This window comes from Tachyglossus aculeatus, chromosome 17 (genome assembly GCF_015852505.1).
Source record: "Tachyglossus aculeatus isolate mTacAcu1 chromosome 17, mTacAcu1.pri, whole genome shotgun sequence".
NCBI classification, from domain to species: domain Eukaryota; kingdom Metazoa; phylum Chordata; class Mammalia; order Monotremata; family Tachyglossidae; genus Tachyglossus; species Tachyglossus aculeatus.
In genome coordinates, this window is record NC_052082.1 from 17,823,538 (window position 1) to 17,841,923 (window position 18,386).

Below are 18,386 nucleotides of genomic sequence, written 5' to 3' on the forward strand. Positions count from 1 at the left end.
TGGGCCTCAGTTATCCATCTGTAAAATGAGGGTTAAGACTGTGAGCCCCACATGGAACAACCTTGTATCTACCCCTGCGCTTACAAGAGTGCTTTGCACGTAAGTAAGCGCTAAACAAATGCCATCATTATTATTATTATTATCCACTACAAGACTTCAAGGAGTTTAGACTGTAAGCCCACTGTTGGGTAGGGACTGTCTCTATATGTTGCCAACTTGTACTTCCCAAGTGCTTAGTACAGTGCTCTGCACACAGTAAGCGCTCAATAAATACGATTGATTGATTGATTGATTGATTAACTTGGGTAAGAGACTATTCCCACCAAAGCCAATGTCTTGGAATTGGGGCATTGTGACACCAGTGGTTGTGACAATTGTAGGGGTGGGTTTTAAGTTTTACATGCTCCTGCTCCCATCTCCTTATGAACTCGCGATAGATCGCCTAGCTCCTGGAGCCCCCGCCAAAAGACGATTAGTGGTAGCAGCAGCCGAGGTAGTTCAACAATTGACACCACTTTGGTTTCCATGGTTGCCATCTTATCCATCCCTGAATCCAGGACTGTAGAGCAGCCTTTTCCACGCAGAGGAGGTGGCAGCAGGAATGGCTGATCTGTTTTCTTAACTGCATCTGCCAATGGGCAGGGAATGTATTTGTTTAATTGTTACACTGTACTCTCCCAAGCCCTTAGAACAGTGCTCTGCACACAGTAAGCAGCATGGCTCAGTGGAAAGAGCGCGGCTTTGGAGTCAGAGGTCATGGGTTCAAATCCCGGCTCCGCCACTTGTCAGCTGTGTGACTCTGGGCAAGTCACCTCACTTCTCTGTGCCTCAGTTACCTCACCTGTAAAATGGGGATGAAGACTGTGAGGCCCCCATGGGACAACCTGATCACCTTGTATCCTCCCCAGCGCTTAGAACAGTGCTTTGCACATAGCGCTTAACAAATGCCATCGTTATTATTATTATTATTATTATAAGTGCTTAATAAATGCCATCAAAAAAAAGTAAGTGCTCAATAAATACGTTTGACTAAATGACACTGTTGGCTTCTTGCAGGGCTCGCAATAGTGGTGGCAACTCCATGGAGCTGGCAGAGGCAAAATAAACGTGATTTTCTCTTCTCACCAGCTCCTGTTATGTTTTCTAATTCTCTGCTGAACTTTGACAGAGGCGTCTATAGAGAACTCAGTAAGAACAAGGCGGCAGAGGCAGGATTTGACTGGAAGGAAAGCTCTCTCTCTACTAGACTGTAAGATCACTGTGGTTAAGAATCATGTCAACCCCCTCTATTGTACTGTAATCTTCCTGGTGCTTGGTACAGTGCTCTGCATGCAGTAAGTGCTCAATAATTACAATTGATTGATTGATTATTGCCATTTTTTCAGGCACAATGGCTACTATGGCCAGTGTTATTCCCACTAGGATGGATCCAAGGGGTTAGTGACTCCTTCCACCTCATTTATAGAAACATACAAGATTAAATATGTACGCAATTAGATTACAGTGGAAAGGAATAGATTGGAAGGCCAGATCCAATTTAAAAACCTCTAGGGAAGGGCAGTGTACTTTTAGAGTGGAAAAAAAAATATCTTTCACCAAACCCTTTAGTTTTCATACAGGATTCTAATTTTACTGATCCATTTGTTCTTGGTGTGCCATTGCCTGTATACATAAGGTAAACGATAATAAAAATTATCTCCCATATTTACTATTTCAGATACAAACCCTTGGAAAAGTTGTAAATCTATCCAGTTCTTCTACAAAGCAGAACATCTGTAAACTAATTGCTGACATGACAATAAGGAGGCTCGCAGTGAATACGACCAAACTCCCGAGTTTTTTCCCAGGACCAAATATTTTGTACACAAAGTCTTCCAAAGCAGGAGAAATCTTAATAAGTCGAACTACCCGAAGAACCTGCAGAGAGAGAGAATATATTGCACGGTTTGTTTAATTGTATCAGTCATGACCAAAAGCATTTAAAAACTCAAGAAAATTCTGTATCACTCTGCTTTTTAAAACATTTACTACTTGCGTGCCTCTGGAACAGTAACATAGAGCAGATAGCTATGACATGCATTATTGTTAAAATGTGTATACCCAATCACTGGTATTTATTGAGCACTTACTGTGTGCAGTGCACTGTATTAAGTACCTGGGAGAGAACAGTACAAAAGAGTTGGTTGAATCTTTTCCTGCCCACAAACAGCTTACAGTCTAGAGGGAGCTTACAGTCCAGAGTGTGTATAATGGTTTTCCTAACTCATAAGCAATTTTTTTAGAGAAAAAGACACCTGTTTGGTTCACTGTAAGGAAAAATCATTTCAAAAACAATTTTATCCCTTCAAATACTGCATGAGCTATTTCAGGTAAGGGATCATATCTAGTAACTCTATTTTTACTCAACAAAGATCTTTTGATCTTTATCTTTTCATTCTCTTTTGCTCTCACATATAAATAGTTTTGTGTGTACCATGGTAGATCATAAGCTTATGCCAGCAGGTCTGGCAAATTTTTCACCTCTATTGTCCTCTCCCAAGTATTTACAACAGTGCTCTGGCACTCAGTATGCACGCATAACAACTATTAAATGATCACTGATTAAGTTTATATTCCATCCTTATTCACTCCAAGTGATAGGGGCAGAATCAGAAATCAGTTACAATGACATCTGAAATTCAGCTACAGTAAAACCATATGCAGGATGATGACACTGGTATTTTTTTTTAGCACTTACTATATGCCAAGCACTGTTCCTTAGTACAGTGGGGTTTGTTCCCAGTCCTGGTCCTACCTGGGGCTCTCAACCTAAGTAAGAAGGAGTAAGATTTAATCCCCATTTTACAGAGGAGAAGACTGAGGCACGGAGAACTTAAGTGACTTGCTCAAAGTCACACAGCAGGACATTGGTAGAGCTGGGATCTGAACTCAGGGCCTCTGACTCCCAACTCCCATGTTGCTTCCATTAGGCTTGGTAGTCAAATAACCTGGGTTATAATCTCAGCTCTGCCACTTGCCTGCTGTGTGACCTTGGACAAGTCACTTAACTTCTCTGTTCCTCAGTTTCCTCATCTGTAAATGGGGATTCAGTGCCTGTTCTTCCTCCTGCTTTAGACAGTGACCCCGGGTGAGACAAGGACTGTGTCCGATTTAATTAACTTGCATCTACCCCCGGATTTAGAACAGGGCTTGGCACATAGTAAGTGATTAACAAAACCATAATAATGATGATAATAATAATAATAATAATAATGGCATTTATTAAGCGCTTACTATGTGCAAAGCACTGTTCTAAGCGCTGAGGAGGTTACAAGGTGATCAGGTTGTCCCACGGGGGGCTCACAGTCTTAATCCCCACTTCACAGATGAGGTAACTGAGAATCAGAGAAGTTAAGTGACTTGCCCAAGGTCACACAGCTGACAATTGGCGGGGCCAGGATTTGAATCCCTGACCTCTGACTCCAAAGCCCGTGCTCTTTCCACTGAGCCACGCTGCTTCTCAGTTCTGCTTCTGTAGTTCTATCGTACTCTCCCAAGCGCTTAGTACAGCGCTTTGCACATAGTAAGCGCTCAATAAATACGATTCAAGGAAATGGTCAATTTCAGAACTGAGGTACGGTAGGATTGGGCCTTCCTGGCTCCTGTAAACTCTGACAGACATTTCATCATCATCATCATCATCATCAATCGTATTTATTGAGCGCTTACTGTGTGCAGAGCACTGTACTAAGCGCTTGGGAAGTACAAGTTGGCAACATATAGAGACAGTCCCTACCCAACAGTGGGCTCACAGTCTAAAAGGGGGAGACAGAGAACAAAACCAAACATACTACCAAAATAAAATAAATAGAATAGATATGTACAAGTAAAATAAATAAATAAATAAATGGAGTAATAAATATGTACAAACATATATACATATATACAGGTGCTGTGGGGAAGGGAAGGAGGTTAGATGAGGGGGATGGAGAGGGGGGCGAAGGGGAGAGGAAGGAAGGGGTAAGGAATGTGTTGTCTCTTTTATTGTCCTCTCCCAAGCACTTAGTACAGTGCTTTGCACACAGTAAGAGCTGAATGATGATGATGATGATGATGATGATGATAACACAAAACCTGAAGATTTCCAAAGCAACACTGAGCGAAGCAGCCAGCCTCTGACAAAACAAACAAGGCACATTCCTTATTAAGAGGCGTGACATATAGCCCCCATATCTGAAATATTATAGCATAGTGCTACCGATTTCTTTAGAGAATCACATCACTTGAAACTATAGTGGCATCTTACATACTAACAACTATCATTATGCAGCTAACGTGATTCCTATTACTAAGAAGCTTCTTTGAAATCGATATTACAAATGGTTTACAATACCTGAAAGTACGTGAATTGAGAATGATAGAGATCTGGATATATGTGAAGTGTTGTTCCCATTACGAGGAGCAGTTCAAATTTGTGGAGAGATGAACTGATGTATCCAGTAAAGCCCAAACACCAAATCTTCAGAAGAGCTTCCAAATCAAAAAGGACAGTAAAAGCAACCTGATGGTGCATTGGAAAGGAAAAAGAAGTATTGGAATTTAAATAATAATAATAATAATAATGGCATTTATTAAGTGCTTACTATGTGCAAAGCAGTGTTCTAAGGGCTGGGGGGATACACGATGATCAGGTGGTCCCACGGGGGCTCACAGTCAATCCCCATTTGACAGATGAGGTAACTGAGGCACACAGAAGTTAACTGACTTGCCCAAAGTCACACAAATAATCCATGTCTATGTCAGAAACTCATGCAAAATGACTATTACTGATTAAACTTCCAGATCAATATAAGCCAACATCTCGGATGATTCTTTGCAGATATAGAAACACACACACACACATACACACACACACATATAAGATATATGATAAGTAAACGGTTTATTCTACAAAATTGAATTCCAAGAGAATTAAGCTATGGCATAGCCTTAACAGATTCCCTCAAGGAGAAAGGAGGCTGCAACAGGAAAACTGAAATTGGTAATATTTATAATTAGCACAAAAATAGTGACATGCGATTTTAAGGTTCTACTTACAATGTATGGAGAATTCTCATTTACTCTGAAGGCAAATTACTTTTAGAGTACTTATTCCACAAACACAACATGTTCTCGGGAAAAGAACAACAAAAAACCTCTAGAAGATTCTTAACTAGTTTCTCAGAGACTTGAGTTACAGCTGATAGCTGTATTTTTCAATATTTTCAGATGCCTGGTGGGTTTGGTATGAATATTGTCAGTAATTTCAGGAAAATTACTCCAGTGCAGTGCAGCATTTTGTCAGATTTAAAGGCACTATTACATCAGAATTTTTACAACTGAGAAGCAGTGTGGCCTAGAGGATAGAGCATGGACTCTGAAGTCAGAAGGACCAGGGTCCTAATCCCAGCTCCATCACTTCTCTCCTGTGAGATCTTGGGGAAGTCACTTAACGTCTCTGTGCCTCAGTTACCTCATCTGTAAAATGGGGATTAAGGCTGTTAGCCCTATATGGGACAGGGACTATGTCCAAACTAATTAGCTTGTATCTACTCCCGCGCTTAGTCAAGTGCCTGAAACTGCTTAACAAATACCGTTAAAAAACTGAATTTTTGTAAGACATTTCAGGTTCAGATCAAATTCCTGTGGGGTAATCCTGACCTAATTCAAGTTCCTGAGGCCTGGACTATGTTTATGCAACTCTCCGTTGGGGAGGCCAGTTCAACTAGTCTTGCTGTCAACCTTGTAAGGGACACAGCTGTCAGCATATCAACGTGAACAACACAAAGCACTTCTGACTGGAAGCACTGCTGCTATCTAACTGCTATCTTCCGAGGCCCTGAGGGGCATTCTCCATTCCAGATGAACTGACAGTGAGGAGTACGGGAACAGAAGCATCTCCTGCAACCCAGGTATTAATTGGCAAACTAATTAATACTCCTCCTCAATCAGAAGACCCTCACGCAAGGAAACCATATCTTGGATGTAGTCTCCAAGATCCTCTCATCCCCGCAGTCGCATGACGAAATGGGTATAAAAATGTGAATTGCCCAATTTCTCAGTCACTGGGTGGAGAGAAAAGACATGATAGCAATAATCATTCTGTTGGTTTCACCTTCACAACATACCAAGATCAGCCCTATCCTCTCCATCCAAACCGCTACCTTGCTGGTTCAATCTCTCATCCTCTCCTGACTGGACTACTGCACCGGCCTCCTTTCCGATCTCCCATCCTCCTGTCCCTCCCCACTTCAGTCTATACTTCACTCTGCTGCCCGGATCATCTTTGTACGGAAACGCTCTGGGCATGTGACTCCCCTCCTCAAAAATCTCCAGTGGTTGCCACTCAACCTTCGCATGAAGCAAAAACTCCTATCGGCTTCAAAGCTCTCCATCACCTCGCCCCCTCCTACCTCATCTCCCTTCTCTCCTTCTCCAGTCCAGCCCACACACTCCGCTCCTCAGCCGCTAACCTCCTCACCGTGCCTCTTTCTTGCCTGTCCTGCCACTGACCCCTGGCCCATGTCATCCCCCTGGCCTGGAATGCCCTCCCTCTGCACATCCGCCAAACTAGCTCTCTTCCTCCCTTCAAAGCCCTACTGAGAGCTCACCTCCTCCAGGAGGCCTTCTCAGACTAGCCCCTCCTTTTCCTCTGCTCCTCCTCCCCTCCCCATCGCCTTCACCCTCTCTCTCTGCCCTACCTCTTTCCCCTCCCCACAGCACTGGTGTATATTTGTACATATTTATTACTCTATTTTATTAATGATGCATACGTAGCTATAATTCTATTTATTCTGATGGTATTGATACCTGTCTACTTGCTTTGTTTTGTTGTCTGTCTCCCCCTTCTACACTGAGAGCCCATTGTTGGGTAGGGACCATCTCTCTATGTTGCCGATTGGCACTTTCTAAGCACCTAGTACAGTGCTCTGCACAAAGTAAGCGCTCAATAAATACAATTGAATGAATGAATGAATCATTCTGTTCTGTGCCGCTCAACCCAATTCAGAGGAGGGGGATTGTAGGGAAAGAAGGCCACAGGCTACAACTGGAGCTCCTGGATTGGAAGCAGGCAAGAATGAGAAGCAGCTTGGCCTAATGGTTAAAGCACAGGGCTTGGAGTCAGAGGACATGGATTCTAATCCTGTCTCCGCCAATTATCTGCTGTGTGACGTTGGGCAAGTTATTTCACTTCTCCTGTGCCTCATTTACCATGTGTATAAAATGGGGATTGACAGTCTGAGTCCCATGTGGGATATGGACTGTGTCCGACCTGACTAACTTGTATCTACTGCAGTATTTAGAACAGTGCTTGACACATAGTAAGTGTTTAACAGATATAATAATAATAACAATAACAACAATAACAACCTGATTCACTTGTATTTAACCCAGCACTCAGTACAGCACCCGGCACATAGTAGACACTTAACAAATAACACCAAGGTAAAAATAAAGAACAATTGGTTGGCTGGGTTCTGAGTTTCTGAAATTCTACAGTGGTTTGAGCAGCCAGGTCTGTTGGCTGGCCCATGCTGACCTCTGGGATCCTGATTCAGACTGGGGGGATCTCGGGAGAAATTCAGGCCGGGGCAAGGTAACTTCATGTGGGGGTTCCTTGTAAGAGGCTAATAGAGTTTTTTGGACTCTACTAATATCCAGGGATTAGATCCGTCCCAAGTGATGAAAAAAGCCAATCACATCTATGGTTTCTTTCCCTCTGGACCTCAATTATTCCCCCCCAAAATGTCCAGTACAGGATGGGCATCTCAAAGCCCCTGCCCCTAAGAGATAAACTCTTTCGGTGCCCATATAAACTTAGATCTGATGGAAAAAATCACCAGGGTTTTCAGTGGAGAGTTTTCTGGATAAGGTATTCCAAATTTCCCCTAATGCAGTTGAGTAATTTCTGTGACAAAAAACAAAAATAAAACAACATGCTTTTTAAATGATGCAGACAGGTGCGCTCAAGTGAGGAAGAGTTTCTTTCATCTCTATTGGTGCTTGCACATTAAATGCCACTGATCATCATATCCATTAGCAGTTGTTTTGCTTATTGCAAAAAAAATGTAATAAATCTAGGAGGTAAATCTCACTATATTATATATTTCACTGTTGACAAAAAAACCCTAGTCATTTTACTAAACCACACATCTGCTGGCAAGAAGAATCTCAAAAATGATGTGTGAAAATGATTTTAATGACTGCTAAAAACATGTAGTCAAAGTCATTTGCATTTTTATTTGTTCAGCGAGAACACGGAAGGCTTTTCAAAGGTACCCAAAGCACTAACAATTAAAAATGTTCCAAATAATTTGCAAAAAATGTGCTTACATTTAAACACCTGTCTTCCTACTAAGAGAGCCATTATTTTTCCTCCTTGAGTGTCAGAGTGAATTCAGAAATCAAATAACCAACAATTTGTTGTTAGCAACATAATGCTGAAAATTTTTGCACAATATTCATAATTAGCACAAAAATAGTGACATGCAATTTTAAGGTTTTACTTACAATGTATGGAGAATTCTCATTTACTCTGAAGGCAAATTACTTTTAGAGTACTTATTCGACAAACACAACACGTTCTCAGGAAAAAAACAAAAAACCACTAGAAGATTCTTAACTAGTTTCTCAGAGACTTGAGTTACAGCTGATAGATGTATTTTTCAATATTTTCAGATGCCTGGTGTGTTTGGTATGAATATTGTCAGTAATATAAGTAGAGGGAGAGAAAAATGAATATTTTAAGCACAGCTCGTAAGTTTTGCTTGCTAAACTTTCCAAGATGGTATATCACTTGCCACTTGCATGGATCTTGGTAAACCCACTTTGTGGACGCCCTTGGGAAATATTTGGGAATAGAATGTAAATTTAATGCCGGAAGAAGTTATCACTCTGAGGAGTATGGGGCTGCATTTGGTCCCAGGCTGCTGTTTTGTGGAAAACATTTTGTGAGAAAAAAAAATCAGAAATTAGATTGTCTGTTTTCTGCTTACGTAATTTGATTCCTAAAGCTAGAGGGCATTGCAATTAGCTGAAGAGTTGAACAAATAGAAGAAAAATCTTTTAAATTGCCCAGAAAGCATGACATTTTCTTATCTGTGTAAAAAATTAACAATTACTGAAAGTTGGAATACCATTCCATTCTGTGAGTAATGAACATATAATTCAAAGATGGTAAATCATAAATGAATTGAAATGTGCCTCGCCATCCCTAATGACATGAATAACTGTCACAGTCACCACATATGGCAAATTGCAATTATAATAAACCCTCTCAAATTGCTAACATTGCTCATATTTCATACAATTGAAGTATCGGTTAGGATGATTCATATTTTGGGTCATCATGCACAGAAAATTAACCAAAACATTCTCACAATAGATCATCACTGTCAGCACATTTAAGCTACTAGAAATAATCAATTCTGTGCTGCCTAATAGGAAATAGACATTCTTCTTGATTGAAAAGAATAATTACCTCTGCTTTCTCATTTTTTATGGTATTTGTTCATTCATTCATTCATTCAATCGCATTTATTGAGCGCTTACTGTGGGCAGAGCACTGTACTAAGTGCAACATATAGAGATGGTCCCTACCCAACAACGGATTCACAGTCTAGATATAAGTTAATCAGGTCAGACACAGTCCCTGTCCCTCCTGGGGCTCACTGTCTAAGTAGGAGGGAGAATAAGTATCAAATCCCCATTTTGCAGTTGAAGAAACTGAGGCACAGAGAAGTTAAATGACTCATCCCAGGTCACACAGCATTTTTCTCCTCCCCTAATTGCTACCCTTAGTTCGTATATGATGCGTGTAATAGGCTCATACCCATTTAAAGGAAATAAAGCCAAGGAAATTATGTGTACAAACAGAGTATGTGTTACCACCCATTCATCCTGTAATTCAGCATAGCAACATCAGTTTTTTAGAGCATAAAAGTGCCTTTAAAGGTACAGCCTGTTTGCCTGAAAGAGTTAGTACAGCTTCCAAAATGACCAACAAGTTTTCAGGATGTACACCTTACGTCCTGGGAGAGTGTGCTCCCAGAATTTTTACAGATTCAACACTGAATCATCTCTGACCTCTCCGATTAAAAAACAAAAGTAACAAAAACAGAGCCCAGGAAAATGTACGGGCTGGCAACCCTTCGGTTTTCACTGGATTAACTGCATTATGGGCTTTAAAAAAAAATCAATGGAATCCTTTTAGAGCTTTTCCCCAAAGCGTAGGAGTCCACTAAGTGCTCGGTGCCTGCTGTTTAAGGGACAAGTGGGAGAATAATCCATATTTTTGACACGGGATAAGTAGTTTGTTCTTTCAAATGAAAATATTTGTAAAAAGTATGTGTAGAAAAATAATATTTGTATATTTCATTTCTTCCTCAAATATTAAGGTGTGCAATTCTGTGGCAGGGACAATTGTTCAGGTGAATATGATACATTTAGAAAAGAAACATAATAAAAAATAAGCATGTTGCAAGTTACCCTTGCCTCCAGATGCTTCATTCAAGCATGAATTCATTAGAGAAGCAGCATGGCGCAGTGGAAAGAGCCTGGGGGCTTTGGAGTCAGAGGTCATGGGTTCAAGTCCTGATTCCGCCAATTGTCAGCTGTGTGACTTTGGGCAAGTCAATTACCTTCTCTGTGCCTCAGTTACCTCATCTTTAAAATGGGGATTAAGACTGTGAGCCCCCCATGGGACAACCTGATAACCCTGTAACCTCCCCAGCGCTTAGAACAGTGCTTTGCACATAGTAAGCACTTAATAAATGCCATTATAAAAAAAGAAACACAATAAAAAATAAGCATGTTGCAAGTTACCCTTGCCTCCAGATGCTCCAGTCAAGCATGAATTCATTACAAGAGACATTTGTTTTTGGAAACTACCTTAAGGTAGGCTGTTTGACAGGCCTGTTATACTCTGCCAGCAAGCAGAAGCTGAACAATTCTTAGAGCTTAAGAGAAGTACAAATGACACATTAAAAGTTCCCCAGTAATCGCATCTTTTATGCCCTGCTTGAAACAACATCTGTATAGCTCAATTGATGCTCACCTCTGCGAGGTAAAATTCATCATATTGTCTTCTGAAATTCTCTCCTTTGTAGTAGTTGCTAGCGGCAACAATGACATCGACAGCCACCATGCTCAGAATAAACATATGGAAAATGGATGACCTCATCATCTTCTGTAAGGAGAAATAAAAATCCAAATCACTCCAAGATGTTATTTTTATTAAAGAAATCAAAGAAATCAAAGAAATCAAATAAATCACTGCACATTGCAATGGATTCTATAGTGAACCTACTGTTGGGTAGGGACCGTCTCTATATGCTGCCAACTTGTACTTCCCAAGCGCTTAGTACAGTGCTCTGCACACAGTAAGCGCGTAATAAATACGATTGAATGAATGAATGAATGAATTTTCAAGACATGCCAAGAGAACTGTACGCACTGATGGTGAATCTCTTTTTTCAAAGAACAACATGTTCAAAAAGATCTTTTCGCCCAGCAATCCCTCTGTAACACCACTGCTCCAGGATGTGGTTTACTGGGGGGATTGAGAATTCAAAGGAAAACTTGTAAATGATTTCTCTTTTGTTTCCAGCCTACAACACAGACATTTTCAGTAGCGTGGTATTGTGTCATGCCCAAGAGTAAAGCGTTGAAGTGACAAACTCCAAAAGAGATTCCATAAAATTATATTCCAAAGAACTGGAAGGTCACACAGGATGGGGAGGAGGAAAAAGTGTACAACTGATGGAAAGGAGGTCTGTCTATACCATGAGAGTTAGCCTGCTGCATTGGGAAAACTCAGGTTTGATTTAAGTAATGTGATTAAATCTCAGCTCTAGATCAATAAATTGCTCAAGAAATTGGAATCTAGGTAGGGCTAATTCTCTAGTGGGGTTCTTCTCCTCCTCCCATCCCCATCACCTTTCCCTCTCCTCTCCCCCTCCCCACAGCTCTTGTATATATTTGTACATATTTATTACTCTATTTGTACATATTTATTACTGTAATAATTTTATTAATAATGTGTATCTAGCTATAATTATATTTATTCTGATGGTACTGACATGTACTTGTTTTGTTTTGTTGTCTGTCTCCCCCTTCTAGACTGTGAGCCTGTTGCTGGGTAGGGACCGTCTCTGTATGTTGCCGATTTGTACTTCCCAAGCGCTTAGTACAGTGCTCCGCACACAGTAAGCGCTCAATAAATACGATTGAATGAATGAATGAATGAATGGGGTTACTGAACTCCCTGAGCCCAGCAAGGAGTAGGTAAGACGAGCTCATCGAGGCTCACTCGGAGGCCGACCTGATTGTGAGAAGCAGCATGGCTCGGTGGAAAAAGCCCGGGCTTTGGAGTCAGAGGTCATGGGTTCGTATCCCGCCTCTGCCACATCTGCTGTGTGACCTTGGGCAAGTCACTTAACTTCTCTGAGCCTCAGTTACCTCATCTGTAAAATGGGGATTAAGACTGTGAGCCCCCCGTGGGACAACCTGATCACCTTGTATCCCCCCCAGCGCTTAGAACCGTGCTCTGCACATAGTAAGCGCTTAACAAATGCCATTATTATTATTATTATTATTATTATTATTATCATTATCCAATGTCCCAAGGATACGGCAGCCAGGTCTGTTCCAGAGCTGCTCAAATCTTAGAGATGGCAGAACGGGGCTAATGGTTAATCCTGTTAATGCGCCATCCTAGCTCTGGACCCGATTTGGAGCTGGACACCATTTGAGAGAGCAGCATGCTCAAGCCATTTGGGCCTAGCTGGAGTTATGAATATGAGTAGATTTTTCTGATTGCATTTTTAAATGGGTCAAATGAAGGCGGCGATTTTTTTTCCATTAGCAGTGGACGAATGATCTCATTAAAGACCGGGAAAGTAAAGCAATTTTAATCATTAAATTAGTTCCAATGGAACAAGTGAAGTTCACCCTCTTTCATTTATTCATTCAATCGTATTTATAGAGCGCTTATGCAGAGTACTGTATTAAGTGCTTGGGAGAATGCAATACAACAATCAATCAATCGTATTTATTGAGCGCTTACTGTGTACAGAGCACTGTACTAAGCGCTTGGGAAGTACAAGTTGGCAATAAACATTACCTGCCCATAACCAGCTTATAGTCTAGAGGTGGGGAGACAGACATCAATACAAATAAATAAAATTACAGACATGCACACAAGTGCTGTGGGGCTGGAAGTGGACATGAGCAAAGGGAGCATAGGGACTATAATCACAGTTAAATAGAAGTTCCATTAAGTGATTAAGTTCTACACTTTCCTACACTTTCTATACTTTTTAAAAACAGGTAATTTGCTAACAGGATGATTCGAACCATGACCGGTAGTTACTGCGCACTTACTGTGTCCAGTGCACTTGGCCAAATAATAATAATAATAATGATAATAATAATAATAATAACAATAATAGCATTTATTAAGCGCTTACTATGTGCAAAGCACTGTTCTAAGTACTGAGGAGGTGACAAGGTAATCAGGTTGTCCCACGGGGGGCTCACAGTCTTCATCCCCCTTTTACAGATGAGGTAACTGAGGCACAGAGAAGTGAAGTGACTTGCCCAAAGTCACACTGCTGACAGTTGGAGAGCCGGGATTCTAACCCATGACCTCTGACTCCAAAGCCCAGGCTCTTTTCTCTGAGCATTTATTAAGCGCTTACTATGTGCTAAGGGCTGGGGGGATACAAGGTAATCAGGTTGTCCCATGGGAGGCTCACAGTCAATCCCCATTTTACAGATGAGGGAACTGAGGCCCAGAGAAGTGAAGTGACTTGCCCAAAGTCACACAGCTAACAGTTGGCAGAGCCGGGATTTGAACCCATGACCACTGACTCCAAAGCCTGGGCTCTTTTCCACTGAGCCACAGCTGCTTCCCAAGCCAAATGCTTGGGAGAGGACAACCAAGTGGGAAGAATTTCTGCCCTCCAGAATTTGCAGTCTAATAACAATAATAATAATAATGGCCTTTATTAAGCACTTACTATTTGCAAAGCACTGTTCTAAGCGCTGGGGGTGATCAGGTTGTCCCACGGGGGGCTCACAGTCTTCATCCCCATTTTACAGATGAGAGAACTGAGGCCCAGAGAAGTGCATCATTTACTTGGAATCATTTACCACTTAAAATGACATAATCTTATAATTTCTGGGGAGTATTTAAGTGTGGAAGTACTTGAGAAGCAGCGTGGCTCAGTGGAAAGAGCCCGGGCTTTGGAGTCAGAGGTCAGGGGTTCAAATCCCAGCTCCGCCAATTGCCAGCTATGTGACTTTGGCCAAGTCACATCACTTCTCTGGGCCTCAGTTACCTCGTCTATAAAATGGGGATTAAGACTGTGAGTCCCCCGTGGGACAACCTGATCACCTTGTAACCTCCCCAGTGCTTAGAACAGTGCTGTGTACATAGTAAGCACTTAATAAATGCCATTATTATTACTATTATTATTAAAGAACTTTTAAAGGTCTTCTAAGGGGACACATTAACATATCCTATGTGACGCATTACACCGACTTTTAAGGCATAAAAGAACTTAACATGTTTAGCCATTGATTCACACAAGTGGCATAGGCCACCACCATATGGCAATCACATGCTCCCCAGGGTGCGATCATGTGACAGCCACACACTCCCCAGGCCGCCATCACTATAACTATTTTTTTTTTACCTTTTCTTAACATTATGTAAAAAGCATCTTTGCAAAATTCCCTTTAAAAAAAAAAGAACATGTAGTTTGTTTAAAGCTTATTATGCTCCAGCACCATTCTAAGAGCCGGGGTAGATAGACGGTAATCAGGTCTGACACAGTCCATATCCCACATGAGGCTAACAGTTTTAATCCCATTTTACAAATGAGGTAACTGAGGCACAGAAAAGTTAAGTGACTTGCCCAAGGTCACACAGCAGACAAATGGCGGAGCCAGTACTAAAACCCATGGTTCTCTCCACTTGGCCACACTGCTTCCACACTATTGACTGCACCAAACCAAAAAGTATCTCATTTTATTTTCCTCAGTTGATGTTTATCTCCAGTAAACACATATTACGGAAAGAAACTAACAAAACCGTTAGAGCTGGTTGTCAAACAATTTTAATAGTAGCATCAAGAATGTTGCTGCTTCACTTTTATACTGTCAGTATAATTATGTAGCTATTTGTCCTCATTCGGCCATTCAGTTCCTAGAATATTTCCTTAAAATAGATTTTGAGTTTCCATACATGCCCTGGTGGAATCAGAATTTGGAAAATTTTCAGTTTCAAATAGTAACAGAACCAAAGTTGGGAAACATTTTTCAATAGGGGGCTACTGTCTAAAAATAACAACCTACCAATTGTTCTTAATTACATCTGAATTTTGTAACAGCAGTAGCTGCAGGTCTAGATTTGCATGACTAGCATGAGCTAGTTTTTACAGTTTTATTATATTCTGCTGTTCTTCCATGGCCACAAAAGAAATGGGTGCAACTTATCCCGTCCTTTTAATTCCAAACTCCAAAATACATCAAGAAAATGTTGACTGTATTAGGTGCCTCTATTAATGATGCTAATAACAATGACAGCATTTACTATGTGCTTACTATGTGCAAAGCACTGTTCTAAGCACCAGGGAGGTTACAAGGTGATCAGGTTGTCCCACGGGGGGCTCACAGTCTTAATCTCCATTTTACAGATGAGGGAACTGAGGCCCAGAGAAGTTAAGTGATTGCCCAAAGTCACCCGGCTGACAATTGGCGGGGCCGGGATGTGAACCCATGACTTCTGACTCCGAAGCCCATGCTCTTTCCACTGAGCCATGCTGCTTCTCTATTATCATCATCATCATCATCATCATTCGTATTTATTGAGCGCTTACTATGTGCAGAGCACTGTACTAAGCGCTTGGGAAGTACAAATTGGCAACATATAGAGACAGTCCCTACCCAACAGTGGGCTCACAGTCTAAAAGGGGGAGACAGGTGTATTAGGTGTATCATACATATTATATGCAATCAATATTATAATGTTGAATATTGTACCTAAAATATATATGAATATATATTTCCCCGACCCCTTCCCTGGAAATTCCTGGCCTGCTTTATGGTGAAATTCCATCCTGAGTGGAAAAAGATACTCATCATCCAAAGTCAACCGTGTGTCTGGTACCACGCTATTTGATCTAGCATTGAGCCGCCCTGCCTCTCAGGGCAGAAGGGACTCAGTTGATTCTGGGATTCAGTGGGGAGATTGTTGATGGCAAGATTTTCCCTTGCTGGACAGCTGCACCTCACATCGCTTCCACTTCTCTCTCTACATCTCACACTTCTCAAAAGACTCTCTTCTGCTCCATGTACCAGCCACATTTTTGCTTTACCAACGGCCTATTGCTTGGCAACATCACTTGGGGTTTGGCCCCTACATCTGCAGGACTGACATTTTGGTAACTCCCGGAAAAGAGCATGGAAATCAGGCTCCTCCTCTGGCCTGTTGTGTGACCTCGGGCAAGCCGCTTCTTTGGTCCTCAGTTACCTTATTTGTAAAATGGGGATTAAATCCTCCTCCTATTTAGATAGTGAGGCCCACATGGGACAGGGATTGTGTCCAACGTGATTATCTCAAATCCACCCCCTAGTACAAGTGCCTGGGTCATAATAATGAGCCCACTGTTGGGTAGGGACTGTCTCTATATGTTGCCAACTTGTACTTCCCAAGCGCTTAGTACAGTGCTCTGCACAGAGTAAGCGCTCAATAAATACGATTGATGATGATGATGATGATGATAATAATAATAACAACAACAAGAACAATTTGGTATTTGTTAAGCACCGTCCTAAGCGCTGGAGTAGATACAAAATAATCAGATCCCACATGGGACTCACAGCCTAAGAAGGAAGGAGAATGGGTACGGAACCCCCATTTTTCAGATGAGGGAACTGTGGCAAAGGGAAGTTAAGTGACTTACCCTAGGTACACAACCGACAAGTGGTGGAGCTGGAATTAGAACCCAGAGCCTCTGAATACCACGTCCAAACTCCTTCTACTAGGCGAATGATAATGGCATTTGTTAAGCGCTTACTATGGGTCAGGCACTCTACTAAGCACTGGGGTGGATACAACGATGATGATGATGGCATTTGTTAAGCGCTTACTATGTGCGAAGCACTGTTCTAAGCGCTGGGGGGGATACAAGCAAATCGGGTGGGAAGCAGTCTTGATCCATGTGGGGCTCACAGTTTCCATCCCCATTTTACAGATGAGGTAACTGAGGCACAGAGAAGTGAAGTGACTCTGCCCCTGCTCTCTCCCCCTCTCTCCAGGCTTGCATCTCCTCCTGCCTTCAGGACATCTCCATCTGGATGTCTGCCCGCCACCTAAAGCTCAACATGTCGAAGACTGAACTCCTTGTCTTCCCTCCCAAACCTTGCCCTCTCCCTGACTTTCCCATCTCTGTTGAAGGCACTACCATCCTTCCCATCTCACAAGCCCGCAACCTTGGTGCCATCCTCGACTGCGCTCTCTCATTCACCCCTCACATCCAAGCCGTCACCAAAACCTGCCGGTCTCAGCTCCGCAACATTGCCAAGATCCGCCCTTTCCTCTCCATCCATACCGCTACCCTGCTCATTCAAGCTCTCATCCTATCCCGTCTGGACTACTGCATCAGCCTTCTCTCTGATCTTCCATCCTCGTGTCTCTCTCCACTTCAATCCATACTTCATGCTGCTGCCCGGATTATCTTTGTCCAGAAATGCTCTGGGCATATTACTCCCCTCCTCAAAAATCTCCAGTGGCTACCAATCAACCTGCGCATCAGGCAGAAACTCCTCACCCTGGGCTTCAAGGCTGTCCATCACCTTGCCCCCTCCTACCTCACCTTCCTTCTCTCCTTCTATAGCCCAGCCCACACCCTCCGCTCCTCTGCCGCTAATCTCCTCACCATGCCTCGTTCTCACCTGTCCCGCCATCGACCCCCGGCCCACGTCCTCCCCCGGGCCTGGAATGCCCTCCCTCTACCCATCCGCCAAGCTAGCTCTCTTCCTCCCTTCAAGGCCCTACTGAGAGCTCACCTCCTCCAGGAGGCCTTCCCAGACAGAGCCCCTTCCCTCCTCTCCCCCTCGTCCCCCTCTCCATCTCCCACATCTTACCTCCTTCCCTTCCCCACGGCACCTGTATATATGTATATATGTTTGTACATATTTATTACTCTATTTACTTATTTTACTTGTACATATCTATTCTATTTATTTTATTTTGTTAGTATGTTTGGTTTTGTTCTCTGTCTCCCCCTTTTAGACTGTGAGCCCACTGTTGGGCAGGGACTGTCTCTATATGTTGCCAATTTGTACTTCCCAAGCCCTTA

General features: G+C 42.2%; 1 protein-coding gene across 1 annotated transcript in view; it reads right to left on the bottom strand.

Annotated features, from left to right (window-relative positions):
* Positions 1 to 18,386, bottom strand: part of NALCN (sodium leak channel, non-selective) — a 222,614-nt gene that overhangs the window by 111,770 nt on the left and 92,458 nt on the right. The window contains exons 11-13 of the mRNA XM_038759721.1: positions 11,075 to 11,206; positions 4,373 to 4,540; positions 1,726 to 1,917 (exon numbers count right to left, since the gene is read on the bottom strand). Of these exons, the coding sequence (XP_038615649.1) occupies positions 1,726 to 1,917; positions 4,373 to 4,540; positions 11,075 to 11,206 (492 nt within the window). The remainder of the gene's footprint in view (positions 1 to 1,725; positions 1,918 to 4,372; positions 4,541 to 11,074; positions 11,207 to 18,386) is intronic.